This window comes from Annulohypoxylon maeteangense, assembly GCF_022496945.1.
Source record: "Annulohypoxylon maeteangense strain CBS 123835 unplaced genomic scaffold GGS22scaffold_6, whole genome shotgun sequence".
NCBI classification, from domain to species: Eukaryota; Fungi; Ascomycota; class Sordariomycetes; order Xylariales; family Hypoxylaceae; genus Annulohypoxylon; species Annulohypoxylon maeteangense.
Genome location: NW_025953253.1, coordinates 1613352 through 1632584, shown reverse-complemented (window position 1 = coordinate 1632584; position 19233 = coordinate 1613352). Strand labels below are relative to the sequence as shown.

Genomic DNA, 19233 nt, shown 5'->3' with positions numbered 1-19233 from the left:
TATTTTAATTATTTTAAAAAATAATAAACATTATATAAATAAGCATTTTATTTTTAAAGATTTTTTATAATATTAATATTATATTAATTAATATTTTAAATATTAAAATTATATAAATATATTAATTTTTATAAGTTTATTTATTTATAACTTCATGTAATATATTTAAAATATTCCTTTTAATAATACGTTATTACGTAATATTATTAAGTTTTAATAAAACTTAATATAAATTATATTATTTAATTACGTTTTTTATAAAATATTAATATTTTTAATTATAAATAATATAAAACGGAAAAATTAAAGTTTATTTAAATATAATAATATATTAAGTTATAATTTTTTTTATATAAACTTAACTTTAAAAGTTAATTAAATATAATTAATTAAAAATAATATTTTTTAATTTAACATGAAATTATATATATTATTTTATATATTTTAAACTTAAAAAAAATTTAATTAATTATAATAATTATTCCTTAAACTTTATATATTTTAATTTAAACGCGTTTTTTTTATATTATAATAATAGTAATAATAACGATATTATAAATGATAATATTAATTTTATTTAATAAATCTTTATTAACGTTAAAAATATACCGTAATTTAGTTTTTTAATTATTATTTTAAATTATAAAAATAAAAAAAAACCGTATTTTTTATCGAAAATATATTTAAATTATATTTAATAACGTTCGAAAGGTTTTTAATAATATATAAAAATATATAAATATTTTAAACCGAAATAAATTAAAATTATATTATTATTTACGTAAAATAAATAATAAAAAAATTAAAAATACATAAATAATTATTTATTATTTAAATAAACACGAAATAAAATAAAAAACTATAATTATTAAAAAATTAAATTAAAAATAAAAATATAATTATAAAAAATAAAAGTAAAAATAAATAAAAATTACGTTAATAAAAAAAGATATTAAAGTTAAATTCGAAAAAACCTTGTTAAATAAAGCTTTACTTTTTAAAAAAAACATTAAATAATTAATATTTTATTTATTAATCGTAAAATTATCTTTTTTATTATTAAAAAGTTATTATTAAAGTTTTTTATTTTTATATTTAATATATTTTTTATTTATTTATTTATTTTCGAAAAATTATTTAATTAATCGTTAAATTAATAATAATTTAAAATTTAAGTTAATAATATATTAAATTACTTTTTTTTTACGTTTAAATATAAAAATTTTCGCTTATTTTAATATAATTAAAAACTTAAATAATATAATAAAATAATTAAATTAACTTGTTTTTATTATTATAACTTTTAATGTTATAATAAATAATAATTACATATTTATTTATTTATTAAATACTTAAATATAATAAAATTTAATTTAATTAATAATTATTATAATATTATTAAGTAAATATTTATTTTTTTAATATTTTTATAAAAATAAAAAAACTTATTATATTTATTTAATAAATATTTACTTATACGTATTATAGTTTATAAGCCTTTTAATTATTGAATTATAAAGCACAATATATTTTCGTCGTACACTATATTTATATAGTATATTTTTTAATATATTAATTGAATTGGCGGGTTGGCGGATTTGTCCTTATGGTCCGCCGTCCTAAGATATACTTTTATTAGCAAGCAGGTATAGATGACGTCTTTAGAATTGGAATATACATGATGATAATAGGCTTTGCCAGTGTCGGAATCGGCTTATATTTCGCATATAAGGTCTTTGACCGCCGTACCATGCTCTTAATCGGGACTGGAGGTGCAGTGGTCTCTATGCTTGGTCCGGCTCTGGGAGCCACGATCGCCCCCGACACGCCGGCATCCGCGAAGACCTTCGTCGCATTCAATTTCCTCTATGTTATCATCTATGGCGGTTTCGCAGGCTCGATGACGTGGCCTATATCGGCTGAGGTCGTAAATTCGCGCTTGCGTGTGGCAACCTTGTCCTTTGCTACCGGTGTGGACTACATCTTCGCCTGTGAGTATATTATTATTCAGTAACCCGCATCGTGCGACGTAATATCTCGAGTGGTATTGGGCTATATGAAGGACTCCAATGTCCTAACATATGTAGGACGTAGGTAGGCTGACTTTTGATGATGCAGGGCTCACCTCCTTTTGTTCGCCGTACTTCATCAATCCGACTGCGATGAATTGGGGAGCTAAATATTGCTGGATCTGGGCCGCGTCCAACGCCTTAACGTTCGGTGAGACATCTGGGCGCAATCTATATGCAGTGCTCTCTCACTAACTGCGTCGCAGCTGTATTTTGGTTCTTCTTGCCCGACATGAAAGGCAGATCTTTGGAAGAAATTGATGAATTATTTGAAAAGCGGGTGCCTGCTCGAGAATTTTCCACGTTTGAGTGTCAATCTTCCTCACAGGCCCACGAGATTGTTCTACACAAGATGGAAGAAGCGAAGATAACCGTTCAGCATGTTGAGAAGAAAGATTGAGAAATTCATTTCAATCATTTCCTCTACCGACCTATGTGAAATTAGAAGAAAAAGCCTACAGGGCTATCCCGGGACTCAGCCCCTGAGTTGGTTATTCTTGACGTATGTGGACTCGGTAAATGCAGCCACGCCGGCGATTGCGCATCTTCTTATTCGTCAAGGAAATTCTGTATCGGGCTTCCAGGCACTCCATGGACTCCATGGGAACAGCCGTGTTGTACTACCTGCGGGAATGAACGAGATTCGTCATTTAATGAGAAAGTTATATCTGACAAGTAATAAAATGGCGGATTTACGTCCATTACAGCCCTGTTGAATAACAAACTGGAACACAACAAATTAAGAATATGTATGTTGGTGAAATGATAACCGGTAATAGAGGTTTGTACATATGCACGCGATGCAGTTTTTCGGTGTATAGCCATGATTTTAGACGAAGTTTCGCAGTCCCCAATGCCGTTCCATGTGATAGGCTTAATATGAGAAATATTCGGACCCCAATGTTACCCTTCTGAAACTAGAACAAATAAGAAATTCCAAGTCTGGGCGACGCATTATCTACATTCCACAGCTGCATATGATTTGCATTAGCGGGCAGTCATGTTGCACCCGCCAGATGGTATGAAATGCCCGTATCCGCCCAGATGCCGAGCCGTTGGCAACCCAACCGCGTGTGGGTTGGCACCTATCATGGTAGGGCAGTAAAATCGTCATCTGAGTCTGGCCAATGTCAGATAACGATGCGATCTGATTCGGCTGCAGCTGGATTGGTGTGGTCAGGTCCAACGTGTCCAGGGGAGATAATTGCATGCGCGCGCGCGGGGTGAGTCCCGTGTGACAGGGTCGTCGATAAAACTGCCTGACGATCCGTTCCCCTTGAGACCCAGTTCCATAGGATACTTTACCAGGACTGGGTCATAGACCGCGGCTTTCGGGTCTGATTCGCGATATCTGCCAAGCCCAGACAAGCGCTTTCTGCCGCAGAGATGTCCATCAACTTTACAACACTGATCATTGTCGCGGCCGAAGAGAATCCCGACATAGTGAAGCGGCAGGTTGTTATCACACAGACTATCACATATCCCGACTCGACGAGTACAACCTTAGTGACTCTCGACCGCGGTAGTCCGCCAACTAGCTCTTCGACTCCGAGCTGGAGCGCGGGCGCTACATCGTCAGATGGCCTCGGACAGACACAGATTGGTATAATAGTGGGATGTTTAATCGGTGCCCTTGTTCTAGGCATAGTCATATGGTGTTGTTGCACGAAGCGATGTGGGTGCAGCCGTTATACCGCTTACGAAGACGACCAAGAGAATGTGATCTATTATACAGACGAGATGGTAGACGTTACTCGACCAGCAGATGCACACTTTCGCCGACCTATACCACGGCCTCCTAGCCAAACATATGTTGCAACTGCTGAAGATCCTACTGTTCCTCGATGGACAGCCTACGAAGCGACACGGCGATTTCGCCCAAACTACTATTCCGGTTGAGAGACAAGCAACATATCTAAAATTCATTTCTTCTCATTACATAGTTCTCAATCATTGTCTTTCAATCACTGGTCTTCTTATTATCTTCGATTTGGGGATATTGAAGGATTGACGGGTAACCCATCAACAAGTCGGCTTTGGTGGCGCCCGTGGTAATGGTGAGTCCAAATATCCCCTACCCCTATTCTAGGAGATAATTCTAATTCGCAGTGCATCTAGATAATTATGTGCGTATAAGTATAACATAAGCAGAGGTGCATAGGAGGAACTGGCTAATATGATACCCGTTTTACATATGAATAATGTCTACAAGGCACCTTCAGCAGCCTCTGAGATTAGGGGTTTTAGGATGTTCAATTCCGTCTAACAGTTAGATATTTACTATATGACAAATTGGTCCATTTATTTTTCCAACCTATCATCGGTTAAGTCGATAGTCGCATGCTTAACCTCCTGAACTGTTTCATTCGGTAGATGTCTCTAAAAGCATCTAGAGCGTCGCGACGGCGGGTCCGGGCATCACGTAAGCGCCAGCACCACCCCAGAAGTTGAAGGTGAGACCAGGGTCTGTCTTGCTGTAGATTCCGGGGATCTTGACGAGCGGAGATGGCTTGGCCGTACCGGTGCCTCCGGTGATGCGAATCTGAGCGCACTCCATGTCTACGTAGATATAGTTGTCAGCAAATGTACCGTCCGTCTGAAGAGGTTGCAATAACTTACAGAGCTGTTTCAAAGTTCTCATTAGTAACCTATAAACAGTAGCAAAGTGCCAAAATTGGGGGTAAGGGATAGCTATTGGGTATTTACCTGGGGCTTTCCAGCGTCTGGATGTATCATGTTAGCAAAGGCTATTTGCGATGAATAGGTATAGAAAGGGGACTTACGGTTCTCGTGGATACCGATGTGCTCTCCTCGGAGGAGGTATTCACCATCCTCAAGAGTCGTTGGCAGAGTGAATTCCATGGTGTATTTGCCGTAGGTTGGCCAGCCACCAGTGCTGGTTGGGCTTCCGGTTGGGCCAGATTCCCAACTAATTTCGTCAATTTCTCATCTATAAAACCTCTAGGATCGGGGATGATGTTACTTACACCTTAAACCAATCGCCAGATCCGTCGTAGTCGCTAACATTGCCAGGGGCCTTGGACATGTAAAAGAATCCTGGACCCGGGTGCTCAATGAATTCGTTGTTGAACAGCTTGAGACCGATCTTGTCTCCAGCCTTAACATCCATGTAAGTCTTAGTTCCGGCACTGGTAGCGCCCTTGTTGCACCTCAAATCGTTTCTATCTCTTGTTTAGTCTCTATTGGAGGATTCTCTTATGGTGAAGGGAGTACCAACGAGTCGATAATCTCCATGAAAGACGGCATGTAGCTGTTGGAGTTCTTTCGGACGTATGTGTATTCACCGCCGACTTGCTTGCCATTGTGCATGACTATGAAGATATTTAGCGATGGCCTCTAGTTAGTACACAGCCAAAATATTGAGGTCTTACGGATGTTGAGGATGTAGTGAGAGCTAACTAGCGGAGCAGACAGCAGAGCAGCCGCCGCTGCGAGGGTAAAAGATCGAACCATGTTGTTGAATGAGAGCTAACCTAAGATAGAACTAAAACCGATGAGTCTACAGTTCTCAGTAGTTTCGACAGGAGTAGCGGATGGGAAGGCTTATATGCGCATTCTTCATATGTGCTTTACTAAAAATTACATATCCAAGAACTCAGATCTTGTTTTCTAGCCGCGCATATTCCATGTACCTTCCTAGATATTCGCTCGGCAATCGTGTCTGGGTCGTAAATTTGCTAAATGGACACCATATTCATTGCCTCCCTACCTAGATTATACTCATATATCCGCCAAAGCTCGGCAATCAAGGATCTAATATAGCGACTGGACGAGAGAATCTGGGGAACTGCCAGTTGTACTTGGCATACATGGGAAATGACAAATAGGAAGCAAGGCTTATCCGCGTTTGGAATGTAGTCTACCACTCTCCGTGATGAGTAAGACGCTATCATGAGCCAACGTCCATTCAATGTATATCACCTATCTCTTCATCTATCTGGTCTGCGGTGTTGCAGGCGTCGAACTGATGCAAAGCAGCCTCCTTATGAGTACCTAGATTACCCCAGTTGTCGTAAGCTCACAGAATGAAATAATAAACTATATGTTTCGCTAGCGAATTCATACAAGCAGCCTTTGAGCCCGTTATTCTATTGATGAGGTGATCCAACTTTATGTTCATATTCTCTAGTGTATTTTATTGACAGCTTCCTAGTAAACAATGACTTACCTAAATCAAACGTGAATTCCAAGATAATGTTTCAAAATCTGAGAAGCGTTGCTAGAGAACACCGTGAGCCCCTCCAACAGTCTGTATTCAGCCTAGGGAGAATAACCGGTAGAAATGACGGGTCATATGATTCCTGAAAATACTTCACATGTGCCACTATTTTTGGAACTTATACTTAAAGGATCCTATATATTAATAAACTGCTGGAATATTAGGTGGCTGGAAGTCTACGCCCTGTACTCAAGGGGTATATATGTACTATCTACGAACCACTACCTAGAACTAGCAACTCAACCAACTAATCATACAATATGATACTCATAACCTGCATCTATTTCCACATAAACTAACTACCGAGATACCTAGGTAGGTAATTACTAATATTTAAAACCGTATAGGACCGCACCTGGCAGCACAGGTGCGATAAGTCAGCAGACCCCTGAGAGTCGCGTTTATGGGTTTCACCACAAATAGGCCGCTTTCCACGATGAAGTTAGAGAACTTTAATATTTATAACCTAATAAGTACCTAGATATATATTCTTATCTTATAAACTAGGAGATAAAAGGCCCTATTATTCGTATATATCCCCATATGTTCGCCAGCTGTAAACTAACCGCTTTGAACGCCGTCCTCCAGGTTCCTAGCCTCCATGCTCATATCATCCAATGTACCCTTGTATGTAACTAGATACCTACCAGTATGGAAACACATCACAAGTTTTAGATTAGATACCTCGCAAGATGTTTCTCGGGATAAATCTGTATTAGCAGTAAACCGCGTCTACGCGAGAAGTCCAGTTATACTTCTTACGTGTGACTTTAGCTACCCAGTACCTATCTAACATCTAACGCAAGAATTAAAATGCCCGATGCTGACCACCTATATCTCAAATATTTGCACATCAGCTCAACTATTAGTGTAGTATTCTCTTTATTTCTCATTAAACTGTTAGAAAAGCTTGTCATGCGGTCCACTCGGATGCCCGGAACTAATGTGTGTAGTGTCAGAGCCGTCGGGTTCGTCTATATAAGGTAATTTGCAAGGAAACTGAATTTTCCTCCTATAAGAAGATGCCAGCGCCTTTTCCGATCCTTGGCCGAAAGATGGGCGAGATTAACGGTGGCGGCTTTCGAATCGTCAATCTATCGGTCCGTCTGGCGAGATCTTGTAATTATATACCGGCACCGCCCATTTTTATAGTAGGTACCCACTTGGCCTCGCCTTATTTGATATATAATAGGAATATTCTAATATTCGTTCCTTGCGCTACGTTCATTGGACTCTAGGTATGTTCAATATCAAGGTGAGTACTTTCGTACCTATCATCGATATTTTCTGTGACAATTATATATAGGTAGAAGACATGAATTATATCGGAGTCATACTGTTGTTGCATGCTTTAACGATGAATACCTCTAAACTCCATAGGAGTATCTAAAGATTGCCTTAGATTCATCTTCGATTCAAATCACGGTACCGTCATGCGAGTCTGATATTTGACCCTATTGTGGGGTAACTGATAGTTGCCTCCCGTCCTCATTCGGAATCTCGGCTCACTATTAGTTATTTCAAACATCTTCTCTCATGAGGGTGCAATAGACCAGATAGATGCCCAAATAAATGCAGGAAGATGGGATGCATGTCTCAATAACGATTCCGGTGGATGGTGTTATTCTATTCGTGCGCATAAGATCAGATGAAATGATTCAAAAATGATAGGGTCGAATTCAAAGAGATCTCGGCTAAGTTCACGATAATATAGTAATATGAGGTATGTAGGTAAGGTAGGTAGGTACCTAGGTAGGTAGATAATAAATGTGACTATGTTGCTTTTTGTTGAGTGTGCGAATTGTGATCTGAGTGTTCATAGGTGCCCAGGTGGTTGTTCCGCCCCCTATTTTGAGGATCCACTCCATATCAAGTCCATTCTCCCTCAGCGGTAACATACGGGCAGGTAGATACTAGGTAGGTAGGTAGGTACCTAGGTATCCGTCTAAAGCCTCCAGCTCCTATCAAGTATCGACTGGACAGTGTCCTTTACAGATTTCTCAAGTCCGATATAATCCAATCCCAGTATCCTCTTCGACTTGCTGTTGTCGAACTCATAGACATCTGTTGGGAAGTCATCGTGCGAATCCTCAGGTATTTGCCCTGCTAATTCCGGATACGAATTTCGAATCACGTCCGCGATCCTTTTATTCGAAAAGTGACCCCCGACAACATAGAAACGGTTCCCGCCTGCCTCAGGAACGGTTACAGCTTTCAGATGTGCCTGTGCTACATCGCGGACGTCGACGAATGTGAATACTGGTAAAGTGGGTAGCAAACCCCCCTTCATCTTGCCCTGTACCATGTCTCGGATGCGGTGATTGGACGTATTCATAGCATCGAGGCTTGGAAGGCTCCGTTGCACGGGGCCGAAGGTAAAAGTGCAGTTTATGGTGGCAAGATCAAAGTTTGGCTGCTCGGTTTTTACGAAATTCCAAGCTGCTTTTTCAGAAAGCACCTGCAATTGGGGGGTTAGGGGAAAAGCCTCGGAATATATAAAGACGTACGTAACGATACCTTGCTAGTTTCATACGCCCTTTTCGGGATGTGAATATCCTCCAAAGTCCACGGTGCCCAGTGTGTCTCATCGTAGACTTTGGCATGTTTCAGCGTGTTAATTATGGCTGCCGAGGATGAAGTTATCACGACACGCTTTACAGTCGGGGCGTATGCCTTAATAGACTTGAGTATACCCGTCGTCCCCTTAATTGCTGGGTCTAGTAAATCTTTAATCGGATCTTGGACCTTGAGGGTATATGGCGACGCAGTGTGAACAACATAGTCGAATGCCGACTCTGTCTTGAATATCTGTCAAGTATTAGAACCTTCTTCTCTCAAGATAGGTATGGATATAATTCTGGTCTTACAGAGTCAAACGCTCCATCCTCTGAGATATCTCCCACGAGAACATATGAAAGGTTCTTCTGCTGAGAAATTGGTGCAGAATTTACTATGCTACGACCCTTTTCATCCGATCTCGCTGTCGCGACGACTTCAAATCTTTATAATCCGTAAGCTTTGAGGTTACTTTAATAAAGGGGAGAGCATACCTACCCATCATCGAGAAATACGTCGATTATGTGTGAAGCGATAAATCCGCTCCCCCCTACGTGACGGAGTTGTTAGTTAGTCCTAGGTACCTTCCAGTGGCTGGGACAAAAACGTTGCCCGCTGCGCCACTCAGTTAGTATTAACTAGCACCTACCTGTCACAAGGACCTTGCCCTTTGATGATTTGATGCAGCTTCCCATATCTCTTTCTTCTACAATACACAGTTCGTATAAAATATGTCACGAAGAGATACTACCTGTGGTAGGTACAATATTCCCATATTTCAATTAATTCGAAACAAAGGTATTCTCCTCGTAAAAAAGGCCGTTACAAAACATCACGGACGCGGGTTCCGGCACTTCTCCATACGGGTTCCGATGCATACGTATACCCCGACTAAGACCGAAAGTTACAGTAGCTGAATGCTGATACCGGTCAACAGCTACCCCAAAAGCCCTCGGCACCCCGGGGATCTATAAGCCACCTATCGGCACCGAGTTTTCGAGCTGCAGGCTTTGATTGATCTTATTACACGTTTGAAATCAGCACTAAATGAGCAAAAAGTAAGCAGTAAAATCCATCGAACGACTAATAGATGTCGAGGCAAGTAGATGATGACCCCATCGGATGTCCTAAGATCTTGATTCTTTTCCCTGTATTCCCCTATATTCCCCTACTTTTCACTCGCACATTCTGTCTCTTCCATAAAGAAGACACTTTTACCTCTGCCCTTTCACAACGTAACGTAGCTCAGAGTTACTCACTTGTGACCGTACCTAGCACCTAACTACCCACGCTATGTCACCTGAAGGAACCAATAACATCCACGTCGCCATAATCGGGGGAGGTATCACAGGTATTATATTCGCGTTAGGTCTGCAGAAGCGTGGCGTTGGTTTCACCCTCTATGAACGGACCCCGGGTTTCACGGAGCTCGGAGCCGGTATCGGATTCAGCCCTAATGCTGAGCGCGCCTTCAAGATCATCAACCCTGAAATAGATCGTGTGTACAAAAAATTGACCGCGCCAACTCACATCGAAGAACACTTCCAATGGGTCGATGGCTATAAAACAAATGAGGTCGCGGCGAGACTGTTAGTATGTAACCTTTTTTAAATACAGTTGGCATAGGTTTCCTATGTTGACGAAGTTTTCGTGTTCGTTTAGATCGGTGTCGACTCTTTCCTGGGAGGGCGCCGTTCCGACTTTGTAGATGGGTGGTCGGAGCTCATCTCCAAGGACCATGTGAAGTTCAACAAAGAACTGGCATTTCTTATCATTAAGGATGACGGCAAAGTATCGCTACAGTTTAAAGATGGTTCCGTGGACGAAGCGGATGTTGGTAATATCCCCCTCAACCACCATCCGTAAACTCTAGCAGCAGATTATGAAAAAGCTAACACAAGCGAAAGTAATCGGATGCGACGGAATCCATTCACGTGTTCGTCAACTGATATTAGGAGAGACCAACCCAGCGTCATATGCCAGCTACACAAACAAATATTGCTTTAGGGCATTAGTTCCGATGGAGAAGGCTCGGGCGGCGTTAGGCGCGGAGCGGACAACGGGAGGTGACAAATCGCTAAACAGATTCATGTACAACGGGCCGAATGCACACAGCATTACATACCCAGTCGCGCAGGGCCAATTTCTGAACATCCTGCTCGTCATCTCTGACCCGAACCCGTGGAAGACTGAGGATGGCAAGCACACGGCTTCTGGGAGTAAGGGAGAGGCTCTTCGGGCCTACGAGGGATGGCATCCGCAAGTGAGGGCGATCGCAGACATGATGCCTGATGAGCTGCAGAAGTGGGCCATCTTCGACATGTACGAGAACCCCGCGCCATACTACTATCGTGATAGTGTGGCTATCGCAGGCGATGCGGCTCATGCTGCAGGTCCGCACCTCGGTTCAGGAGCCGGTTTCGGCATAGAAGACGGACTGGTTCTCGCGACAGTGCTCGAGGCCGTCAACGCAAAACTCGATGGTCAAAGTGGGAAGACGAAGGTCGAACTCTGCCGCGATGCACTAGCCGCATATAACAACATGAGATACGATCGCACGCAGTGGCTTGTGGGAGCCACCCGAGAAGCTGTTGCATTGTTCCACTGGCAGGATGAAAACGTCGGTAGCGATTTCGGGAAGTTTCTCCCGGAGATCACCAAGCGATTTCACAAGATCTGGAACCACGACGTCGATAAGATGGTCAAGAAGACCCTTGGAGAATTCGAGAGGTTGGTTCGAGCGTTGCCAAACTAATCCGTCGCTAGGGAATATAATCAGGGCTGTCAGGGGCCGGGTCTAGACGCTAACGGTTTGACTAGCAAACACTCAATATGTCCTAAGAGCAGCCACTTATGCGCCAAGAAGCTATGAATCTGGGAAGGATTCCAGAAAATTAAGCGATTTTCCAGGTCTTTCGTTAGTTCACAACAAGCTACTACATAGTAGGTAGGGTTGGGGAGCCAGTTTAGGAGCCAAAATATTTACACGACGCCGTCGGTTCTATTAGGGTACATAGTTGAAATCACAACTGTGACTTATCTAAAATGCATTATAGATATTTTTATTTTCCAAGTTCTCAGTGCCACCCTCCCTTCCTTCATGCCTCCAGATACCTTTTCAATCCTCATGCGCTACCAAAATCCCAGGGTATCTCGTAAAAACAATGTCGCCGCCTCCAAAGGGAAAACCAGGCCATGAGGCCGTATGGCACGTTCTATCGATACTGTGTGCCATATTCCATAGGTTTATGTAATGATTCGTTGCCAGATATTTGTATGTGCTGTGTTGTAATAATGTAATATAGAAATTAGGTGTTGTAGTAATCGAGATTACTCGCAATTGTTGTTGATCTTGTCAGTAATGACTGGTAACACGATCAGCATCGATGGTTGGTTATCTAGAATGAGTGCTTCGCTTACTGGATGGGACGAACCAGTCGGACCCTGAGTAGGATGATTAATCGATATAATTGCCAATAGACAAGTAGTGTTAGTGTAGTGCTTTGTTCTCTTTTATCCCCTTAACAATTCGATGCTGGAGACCAAGAGTTGATTATCCCCAACCCTAACCCACCCCTTCGTGACAGGGTTGGCTCAGATTCGATGTCGCACAGGTGGCTACCAGGGAACCGGAATGATCGGCCGTACGCGTGAATCCGTGCTTTTCAAATAGCTCCCAATGATTACACCAAAAAAGCACGGTTCTTGTCGTCACAATCTTTACCTATCAACTTGTCGATATTTCAAACAGAGACTGATGTCCTGTGTGACATATCTAGCTCTTCGGAATCCATTTATCTCGCGTCGAAAATAAGAGACGAAGAGCGAGAGCGCGATGCGGGAATAATATCGTCGTCGTGGGAGATTACTGCAGGAGGGGGAGGAGACACGAGACTATCCCGCGCCCCAGGCGCTGTCGATTTCGAAGCAAGTTCCTCATCCATCTTAATCCAAGATTCGCCCTCGAAACGCGATGGCCGACTCAGCGGCTCTCCGCTCGCATAATCCGCCGCGCTCCGATGGCCAGATCTCTTGCGTCGCGCAACGCGCAGAGAGCCGTAAATAGTCGGCGCGTTCGCCACGAAGCACGAGACGAACATCTGCACCGATGCCCAAAGACTGCGCGTTGTCTGCGAAGAATTCTCGTTGAAGATTAGGACGACGCGGATTATGGTGACGACGATGCAGAAGGTGCCTAGCGCGAAGAGGGTGTACAAGGAGATATATTCCGACCAGCTTCGCTTCCTCAGGCAGATCAGAGGATACGCGATGAAAAGTACCAGTAGATCGATGACGATGTTCGAGACGCCTAGAAGAAGTAGTTGAACGTAGGCGCGCACGCATGTTCCCGGATCAGGATCTACCTGCCAGTACAGTTCAATCGGACGGCATTCGAGGAAAGTCGCTAGCACGATGGCGACGAAGGTGATTCCCAAAGTAGCCCAGGTTATCTTGGTGAGCCGGTTCGCCCAAGTGATGCCGGAAGTAATGCGCGAGTAAAACAGCAGCAGAAGGCAGACCTGTAGCCATAGACCCGCAGTAAGCAGGACCCTTGCCAGAAGAACCAGAATACTTCCAACCTTCAACCGATATTCGTCGTCGCTAGAGGGAACAATGCCATTGTGCAAAACGTCGTTGGCGGTTCCGAATTGCAGATAATAATTGTTAGCGACGATTCGGCCGATGATGACTAGCATCGACATCACGACAAGGAAGAAGCCGAGGTCGAATGGCTCGCGACGCCATCCTGAGATGACGATTCGGATGGCGAGGATGAGAACCGACAATGCGGCGCACGCATAGCCGACATGTTCCGCTTCGGTTGACTCGTAAGACATAGTGTGGCAAGGCGCAAGAGACGCAAGAGAAGCAGATTCTCAAGCGATTCGATACTTAGACATGCTTTCTATCGGCTATAAGATGGGGGTGGTATGCTTCCACGTTACATCAGAGATGGTGAAGGTACAGTACAAGGTAGGTAGGTATGTAGGTAGGTAATAAACGTCAGAGAGGGGAGGAGCTGAAGGTTGAATGAAGAAACGAGATGTACGATTCCATGGCCCACAAGTCTCTCCGCATGAAATTCAGATGCGGATGAAATATTAACAGGATTAATTGGAGGCATTGCAATTAATAGGGCAAACACAGTCAGACGGCCATCTCCACAGTGAATAGGACGGTTCCCGAAGCTAAGCAGTTAGCCCTATTGGTATAAACTGGCGCCGTTAGATATAGCCAAGATGGGGTTAGTATATATCCTTGCTTGGTCCATACCGTCGGGGTCCCGGGGTCGAGCAGTCGAGGGGTCGAAGCGTCGAAGGGATCATGCCAGTGAGGATCGCGGACAAAGAACCTCGGTGTGTGGAGACGAGCATAGATCGATCCTTTCAGCCGTCGAAGCGCAACAGTTCTCGACCGCTGGTCTGCCTTATAGCGCCTCCTTGAAAATTTTGATTGGAGAAGGGGGGAAAAAGTGTAACAGTCGGCAATCTAGGAGTAGGTACTAGGTAGGTAAGAAGGTTAGGTATTACATAGATTCGACTGACAGCTACGGGCACGGGTCACGTCAGCAAGAGTTTAAAAAGTGTACGTTGTCAGCATGCAATCTTTACATCAGATACTACATAGTACCTACCTAGCTACTGTTAGAACGGCTGAGAATATTTGGCGGAGGTGTTGGTGTTGGGTTGAAAAAAAGTACAAATACGACGCTGGTCCAGGGGGTTAATTCCTCCCCTGACAACCACGCAAGCGACCATTCGCCGACTGAAAATCTTGCCCCGTATTCGGGGTCGTAACCGAAAATGCTTAGGTTGCTTGAAAGTCGGGGGATTTGCACTGACCCAAGATGATGTATACCAACCTAGAATTCGCACGTGAAGGAGAATTCCCGTGGACCTGATACTCGAATGGCTTCAGTGCATTGATCTACCCATTGACTACATCCCAAATGAGATTTATATTTGCTCATAGAAATGCAAGTCTTGTTTGACTACCTCCTATGTAATTGAAAACCATTAGAGACTACCTACTACCTAGGTCAACGCATTATTTTACCCGAAAGAAAATATAGATACCAAGGGTAACCATCTTATCGACATTCTGTCTAATAGATCAACAGGAGACCTCTGATGACGAATCTCCAAACATGCTTCTAGCTTCGTTTGCCGATTAGCATGTGTATGAAGCGTCAGATCTGCCCGGCAATATCCTATGCCTCTCTAAGGCCAAATTATAACCTTTCGAGGATTTACTAGGTAAGTTTAATGTTGGCTGCGTGCCGAATGAAAGTTCATAATCTCTCACACAATCCAACACCAACGCATTTACGTCCACTTCAATTAAACTAAACCCAACATACCAAATTTCATAGAAACTCTTGCCTAAATGATGTATCTCGGTTTTCGTCACATCACATCTCAACATTAGAGGAGCCCAAAGTGATTCTGTGATGGGATTCCCGATATCATCATCCAGGCCTCGCCGTGGTTTGTACTGGTAGTCTCTAGGGCGAATTTGAACCACAGTACACCCGCTCATAAATGACCCTTTATATCTGCATCATAGTACGACGTTGCTTCCTTCTAAAGGCCAGAAGACAGCACAGTATAAACCCGTTTCTATATAGGTCCAATACTGGAAGATGCAACTGAAGGCCTCTCTGGATCGTGGAAAGGAATCGCCGGGTTCGGAAACGCTAAGGAGAGCAAGATGAGAACACGCTGAAAAGCCATTTGGAGATGTACCTAGCTAGCGCCTGCGAATCTCGCTTGTCAAATATCATACGTTATCCCCACGACAGTATGGTCTGATTGTCAGAGTCCCTTATAATAATCGAGATAGAGTGGTACTTACACTATTAGCACCCTCACCATATAGCAGAGATATGTTGATTCCAAGGATCCCTGGCAAGCAATATGCCATATCCCCCAGCCTGGTTGTTGATCGCCCAGCCTCTAGTAAACCACCTTGCTTTTCTGCACATGCTGTAGAATTCGTCGAGGTCCTTACTAAACTCTACATCGATGAGGTACGCATAACAGATCTGAGCCTTCCCGTACCATCTATACATAGAATTAATCACTTCTTAAAGCTCCATGCTACCTGGCTTGTCGATGTAGCAAGTGTCGACCCATATACACCTCTTTAAGATCGCTGACAGCTTCGTTAGAACATCACCTTGTAAGTAGGTATTTTTTAATCTGTTTTCGCCTGTAGAGCGGCCATATGGTTTGGATGTTGATGAATGCTATCTCGTCAGCCCCCCAGGTGTGAGATAAAATGGTGTAAAGCGGTGCATCGTCTTTCTTAAAACTGCAAAGTTTCCGAGATTTCGTTTGTTGGAAGGAATTTCTTCAGCTTTTATGAGACACCTCTGTGTAACGTAAAGATTTTAACGAGTGAGAAAAGGCAATGGCTTGCGGTAGACATCTCCTAAGGAATGCTAGGGTAGTATTCTACAAACTCTTATTGTCTACCTAGAAAGTTCACACTTGATAGTCACCTACAGGTATTCATGATAAGTACTAGAGAAGTAGGTAGGTATTCAACAGTTATTTGTTATTAAACTTAGTCCAACTTACCTACCTGCATAGGTAGATAGGTACTTGCATGGCACCATCATCTCTAGAACAAGACCTCGTACACGACTGGCAAACCCCTGGGCCACCTTCGACAAAGTTATAAGTACATCCACATCCGCATGTACATGAAAATAGTGCTCTACAACTACCACATCTCGTATGGCCACACCCGTTAACGCCACGAGGGCCGCCACACTTCATCCCATTCGCCGGAGTGGATGTCTCACGGGAACAGATGTGGCATTTCCAATGTAAGACAGGCATGGGCAGTCTACTTCTGACCTGAGACTGGGTCCTCGGTATCGATAGTATGCAGGCTCCCCTGGTGCAGGACTCACACACTGCCTTACCTGTCTTACCCAGTGCAAGGCGAGGGCATTTATGATTGGGATTTGAGCACGCACACGGCCCCCACACGGGAGAGTCCTTGGTGCGGATACACTGGCAATTAGAGCATCGCCAGCCTACTTCTTTAGGTTCTCCGCACTTGGTACACTGGTAAGGCTGTGTAAGACATGTCGATCCGCAGGTGTCTTCTAGATCCGGGTCACCCTCTATTGCCCTGTACGAATTGCAGGCCGTCGGCGGACCGCGCCTGAGGAGATTCTTAGCCTTTGCTACGGCGCAGTACGTCCATTCGGACGACTGGTGTCCGCAGGGGTAAAAGGCGTAATAGAGAGTACAGCCACACTTCTTCATTTTTACTGAGGATTACCTACCTGGATTTAAGATGCAGCTTTGGGATGAATTGTATACGTACTAGGTAGGTAGGAGAGAAGGACTCAACATCTTATATGCCGAATATTGTGCGCTTGTTCTGAAACATAAGGGCAAAGAGATGAGAAGCCACTTGTAGAACAACGCATTGTGAAACCTCTTCTTTCTTTGCTTTGGGAAGGGGAACAAAGAATAATACTATGGCCTTTATGTAAGAGGAGAGGGCTTACCTGTCTAACTACCCGCGAATCATTACCGTTACGCACCAGGTAGGTAAGTAGACACTTGTTCTCAACTTCAAGAAGGTACTAGGTAGTTAAATCCGGGATAGCAGGATGAAAAGGTGAAAAGTCAACAAAAAAACATTTAATTCTACTTATACAATATCTACCCCTATCTCCCCATCTCCCTCACGCTAATCACACCCACGCCTACCAAGGCTGTATCTCCGTAGCCCGAATAACCTTCCCAACATCCTGATCCCGCTGTCCAGCCACAACGTCCCTAACGAACTGTCCGCCTAGCGCCGGATCCATAGCACCCATCTAAATAAAGTCAGTGAAACATTCAAGCAACGAATATTAATAAAAAAAATCGAAAAAAAGCTCAAAACTCACCTCCCTCAACTTCTCCGCCCCCACGCCCGCCAACCCCGTCGCCAGGAACCCAGGGGAAATACACCAAACCTTAACGCCATCATTCTTCAGCTGTCGCGTCCAATCGCGCATCAGCATATTCAACCCCGTCTTCACAGCGCGATACATAGTCAGCGCCATTCCCGTCTGCGGCTTGGGCCATCCCGCCGGCGGGGGGTCGTTCAAGCGCTGCAGACTCGGGCGTTTATTCTGCGCCTCCGTTTCGGCCATGGAGCTCGTGCCGCTGGTTACGAAGAGGAGACGCGGGTCGGAGCTTTTGAGGAGGAGCGGCACGGAGAGCGTGGTTAGCACGTGTGTGCCCGAGACGTTGGTGTCCCAGGTGGCGTTGAAGCCGTCGCGGAGAGTCATGCGGCCGGCGCGGACTTCGGTGTCGAAGCTGCCGCCGCCGTTGTGGATGAGGATGTCTAGACGGCCGTAGGTGGATGTTAGGGTGTCGACGGCGGATTCGAGGGAGGCGTCGGAGTTGAGGTCGACTTGGAGGGTGGTGAGGGAGGAAGGGGAGGGGGATGTGGTTTCTGCGCGGAGTTTGGCGATGGCGGCTTCGCCTTTGGAGACGGTGCGGCAGCCGACGATGATTTCGTAGGGGATGTCTGTTTGGTACAGGGCTTTGATTATTTCGTAACCGAGACCCGTGTTGGCGCCTGTGACTAGGACGATTTTCTTGTCTGAGGCCATTGTGAAATGTGGTCGATGTAGTTAAGTCTTTTGTGTATGAGATGTGAGATGTGAATCTTGAGATGCGATGAAATATGAGAATAGCAAGACATTCAACACTGGCGAGAGAAGCCGTTTATATAGGCCATCATACATCACCCCGCCGCATCTCTACCGTTCGGCACACCTATCATCCGTATTCTCCGTCCATGACGTTTAGCTAATGCCGGGTCGCGTCCGGCTCTAACTATTCGATATCGATCCTGTACTTGACTTTCGGTTGGGTATTAAGTCCCAATCGAGTAATATTTATCCCCGAAGAGCGAGACCCGTAGTCCGATTGGAATGGCATCTGAAAGACGTAATCTAATCGCCGATATAATTGTAAATCATCGACTGGGGAATGAACAAAAAAAAACGTGGGATAACCTCTTTATCAAGGTAATTACCTAGAGATACCTATCTGATAAATATTCTCAAGAATTACTTGTATACAATTTCAATACTAGGTACCTCTATACACCAAACTCATGTAACGCTTAGGTAGATTCCAATATACCTATGTGGATTTCTACGTTGAATTCTTCATTCGGGGCGTTGCTGACAAGTTAAGTCCGATAGCCCCTAAAACGCTACGGTCGCATTATTTACTAAAAATGGGACAGGCTAATGCGGACGGCGTAGCAAATGCTATTACTCAAGCATCTCCAGTTGACGGACTTAACTCATCATATGAGCGAGTTACCATTGCCATTCGG

At 43.6% G+C, this 19233-nt stretch overlaps 7 protein-coding genes across 7 annotated transcripts; 3 read left to right on the top strand and 4 right to left on the bottom strand.

Annotated features, from left to right (window-relative positions):
* Positions 1-1497: 1497 nt before the first annotated feature.
* On the top strand, positions 1498-2742 carry GGS22DRAFT_160665 (uncharacterized protein). Its single transcript, XM_047960963.1, has 3 exons — positions 1498-1991; positions 2119-2220; positions 2276-2742. Exons 1-3 carry the CDS (start codon positions 1679-1681, stop codon positions 2467-2469), a joined length of 609 nt encoding a protein of 202 aa, XP_047820198.1. The 5' UTR covers positions 1498-1678; the 3' UTR covers positions 2470-2742.
* Positions 2743-3131: 389 nt separating this feature from the next.
* Positions 3132-4382, top strand: GGS22DRAFT_160664 (uncharacterized protein). The gene is made up of 2 exons (XM_047960962.1): positions 3132-4126; positions 4188-4382. Exon 1 carries the CDS (start codon positions 3456-3458, stop codon positions 3966-3968), a length of 513 nt encoding a protein of 170 aa, XP_047820197.1. The 5' UTR covers positions 3132-3455; the 3' UTR covers positions 3969-4126; positions 4188-4382.
* Positions 4383-4458: 76 nt separating this feature from the next.
* GGS22DRAFT_187601 (lytic polysaccharide monooxygenase) lies at positions 4459-5543 on the bottom strand (the record flags this gene model as incomplete). Its single annotated transcript, XM_047964615.1, has 6 exons — positions 4459-4692; positions 4776-4792; positions 4853-4998; positions 5057-5251; positions 5308-5401; positions 5462-5543. 6 exons carry the CDS (start codon positions 5541-5543, stop codon positions 4459-4461), a joined length of 768 nt encoding a protein of 255 aa, XP_047820196.1.
* A 2404-nt stretch (positions 5544-7947) lies between these two features.
* On the bottom strand, positions 7948-9639 carry GGS22DRAFT_160660 (NAD(P)-binding protein). Its single transcript, XM_047960961.1, has 5 exons — positions 9515-9639; positions 9364-9415; positions 9177-9309; positions 8827-9117; positions 7948-8767 (listed from the first exon to the last, which is right to left on the bottom strand). The coding sequence occupies exons 1-5, from the start codon at positions 9558-9560 to the stop codon at positions 8255-8257; spliced, it is 1035 nt and encodes a 344-aa protein (XP_047820195.1). The 5' UTR covers positions 9561-9639; the 3' UTR covers positions 7948-8254.
* A 158-nt stretch (positions 9640-9797) lies between these two features.
* On the top strand, positions 9798-11928 carry GGS22DRAFT_160658 (FAD/NAD(P)-binding domain-containing protein). Its single transcript, XM_047960960.1, has 3 exons — positions 9798-10458; positions 10528-10702; positions 10773-11928. The coding sequence occupies exons 1-3, from the start codon at positions 10159-10161 to the stop codon at positions 11618-11620; spliced, it is 1323 nt and encodes a 440-aa protein (XP_047820194.1). The 5' UTR covers positions 9798-10158; the 3' UTR covers positions 11621-11928.
* On the bottom strand, positions 11929-13837 carry GGS22DRAFT_160655 (uncharacterized protein). Its single transcript, XM_047960959.1, has 2 exons — positions 12286-13837; positions 11929-12230 (listed from the first exon to the last, which is right to left on the bottom strand). The coding sequence occupies exon 1, from the start codon at positions 13701-13703 to the stop codon at positions 12660-12662; it is 1044 nt and encodes a 347-aa protein (XP_047820193.1). The 5' UTR covers positions 13704-13837; the 3' UTR covers positions 11929-12230; positions 12286-12659.
* Positions 13838-17516: 3679 nt separating this feature from the next.
* Positions 17517-18885, bottom strand: GGS22DRAFT_160651 (NAD(P)-binding protein). The gene is made up of 2 exons (XM_047960958.1): positions 17783-18885; positions 17517-17710 (listed from the first exon to the last, which is right to left on the bottom strand). The coding sequence occupies exons 1-2, from the start codon at positions 18494-18496 to the stop codon at positions 17597-17599; spliced, it is 828 nt and encodes a 275-aa protein (XP_047820192.1). The 5' UTR covers positions 18497-18885; the 3' UTR covers positions 17517-17596.
* Between the last annotated feature and the right edge of the window lie 348 nt (positions 18886-19233).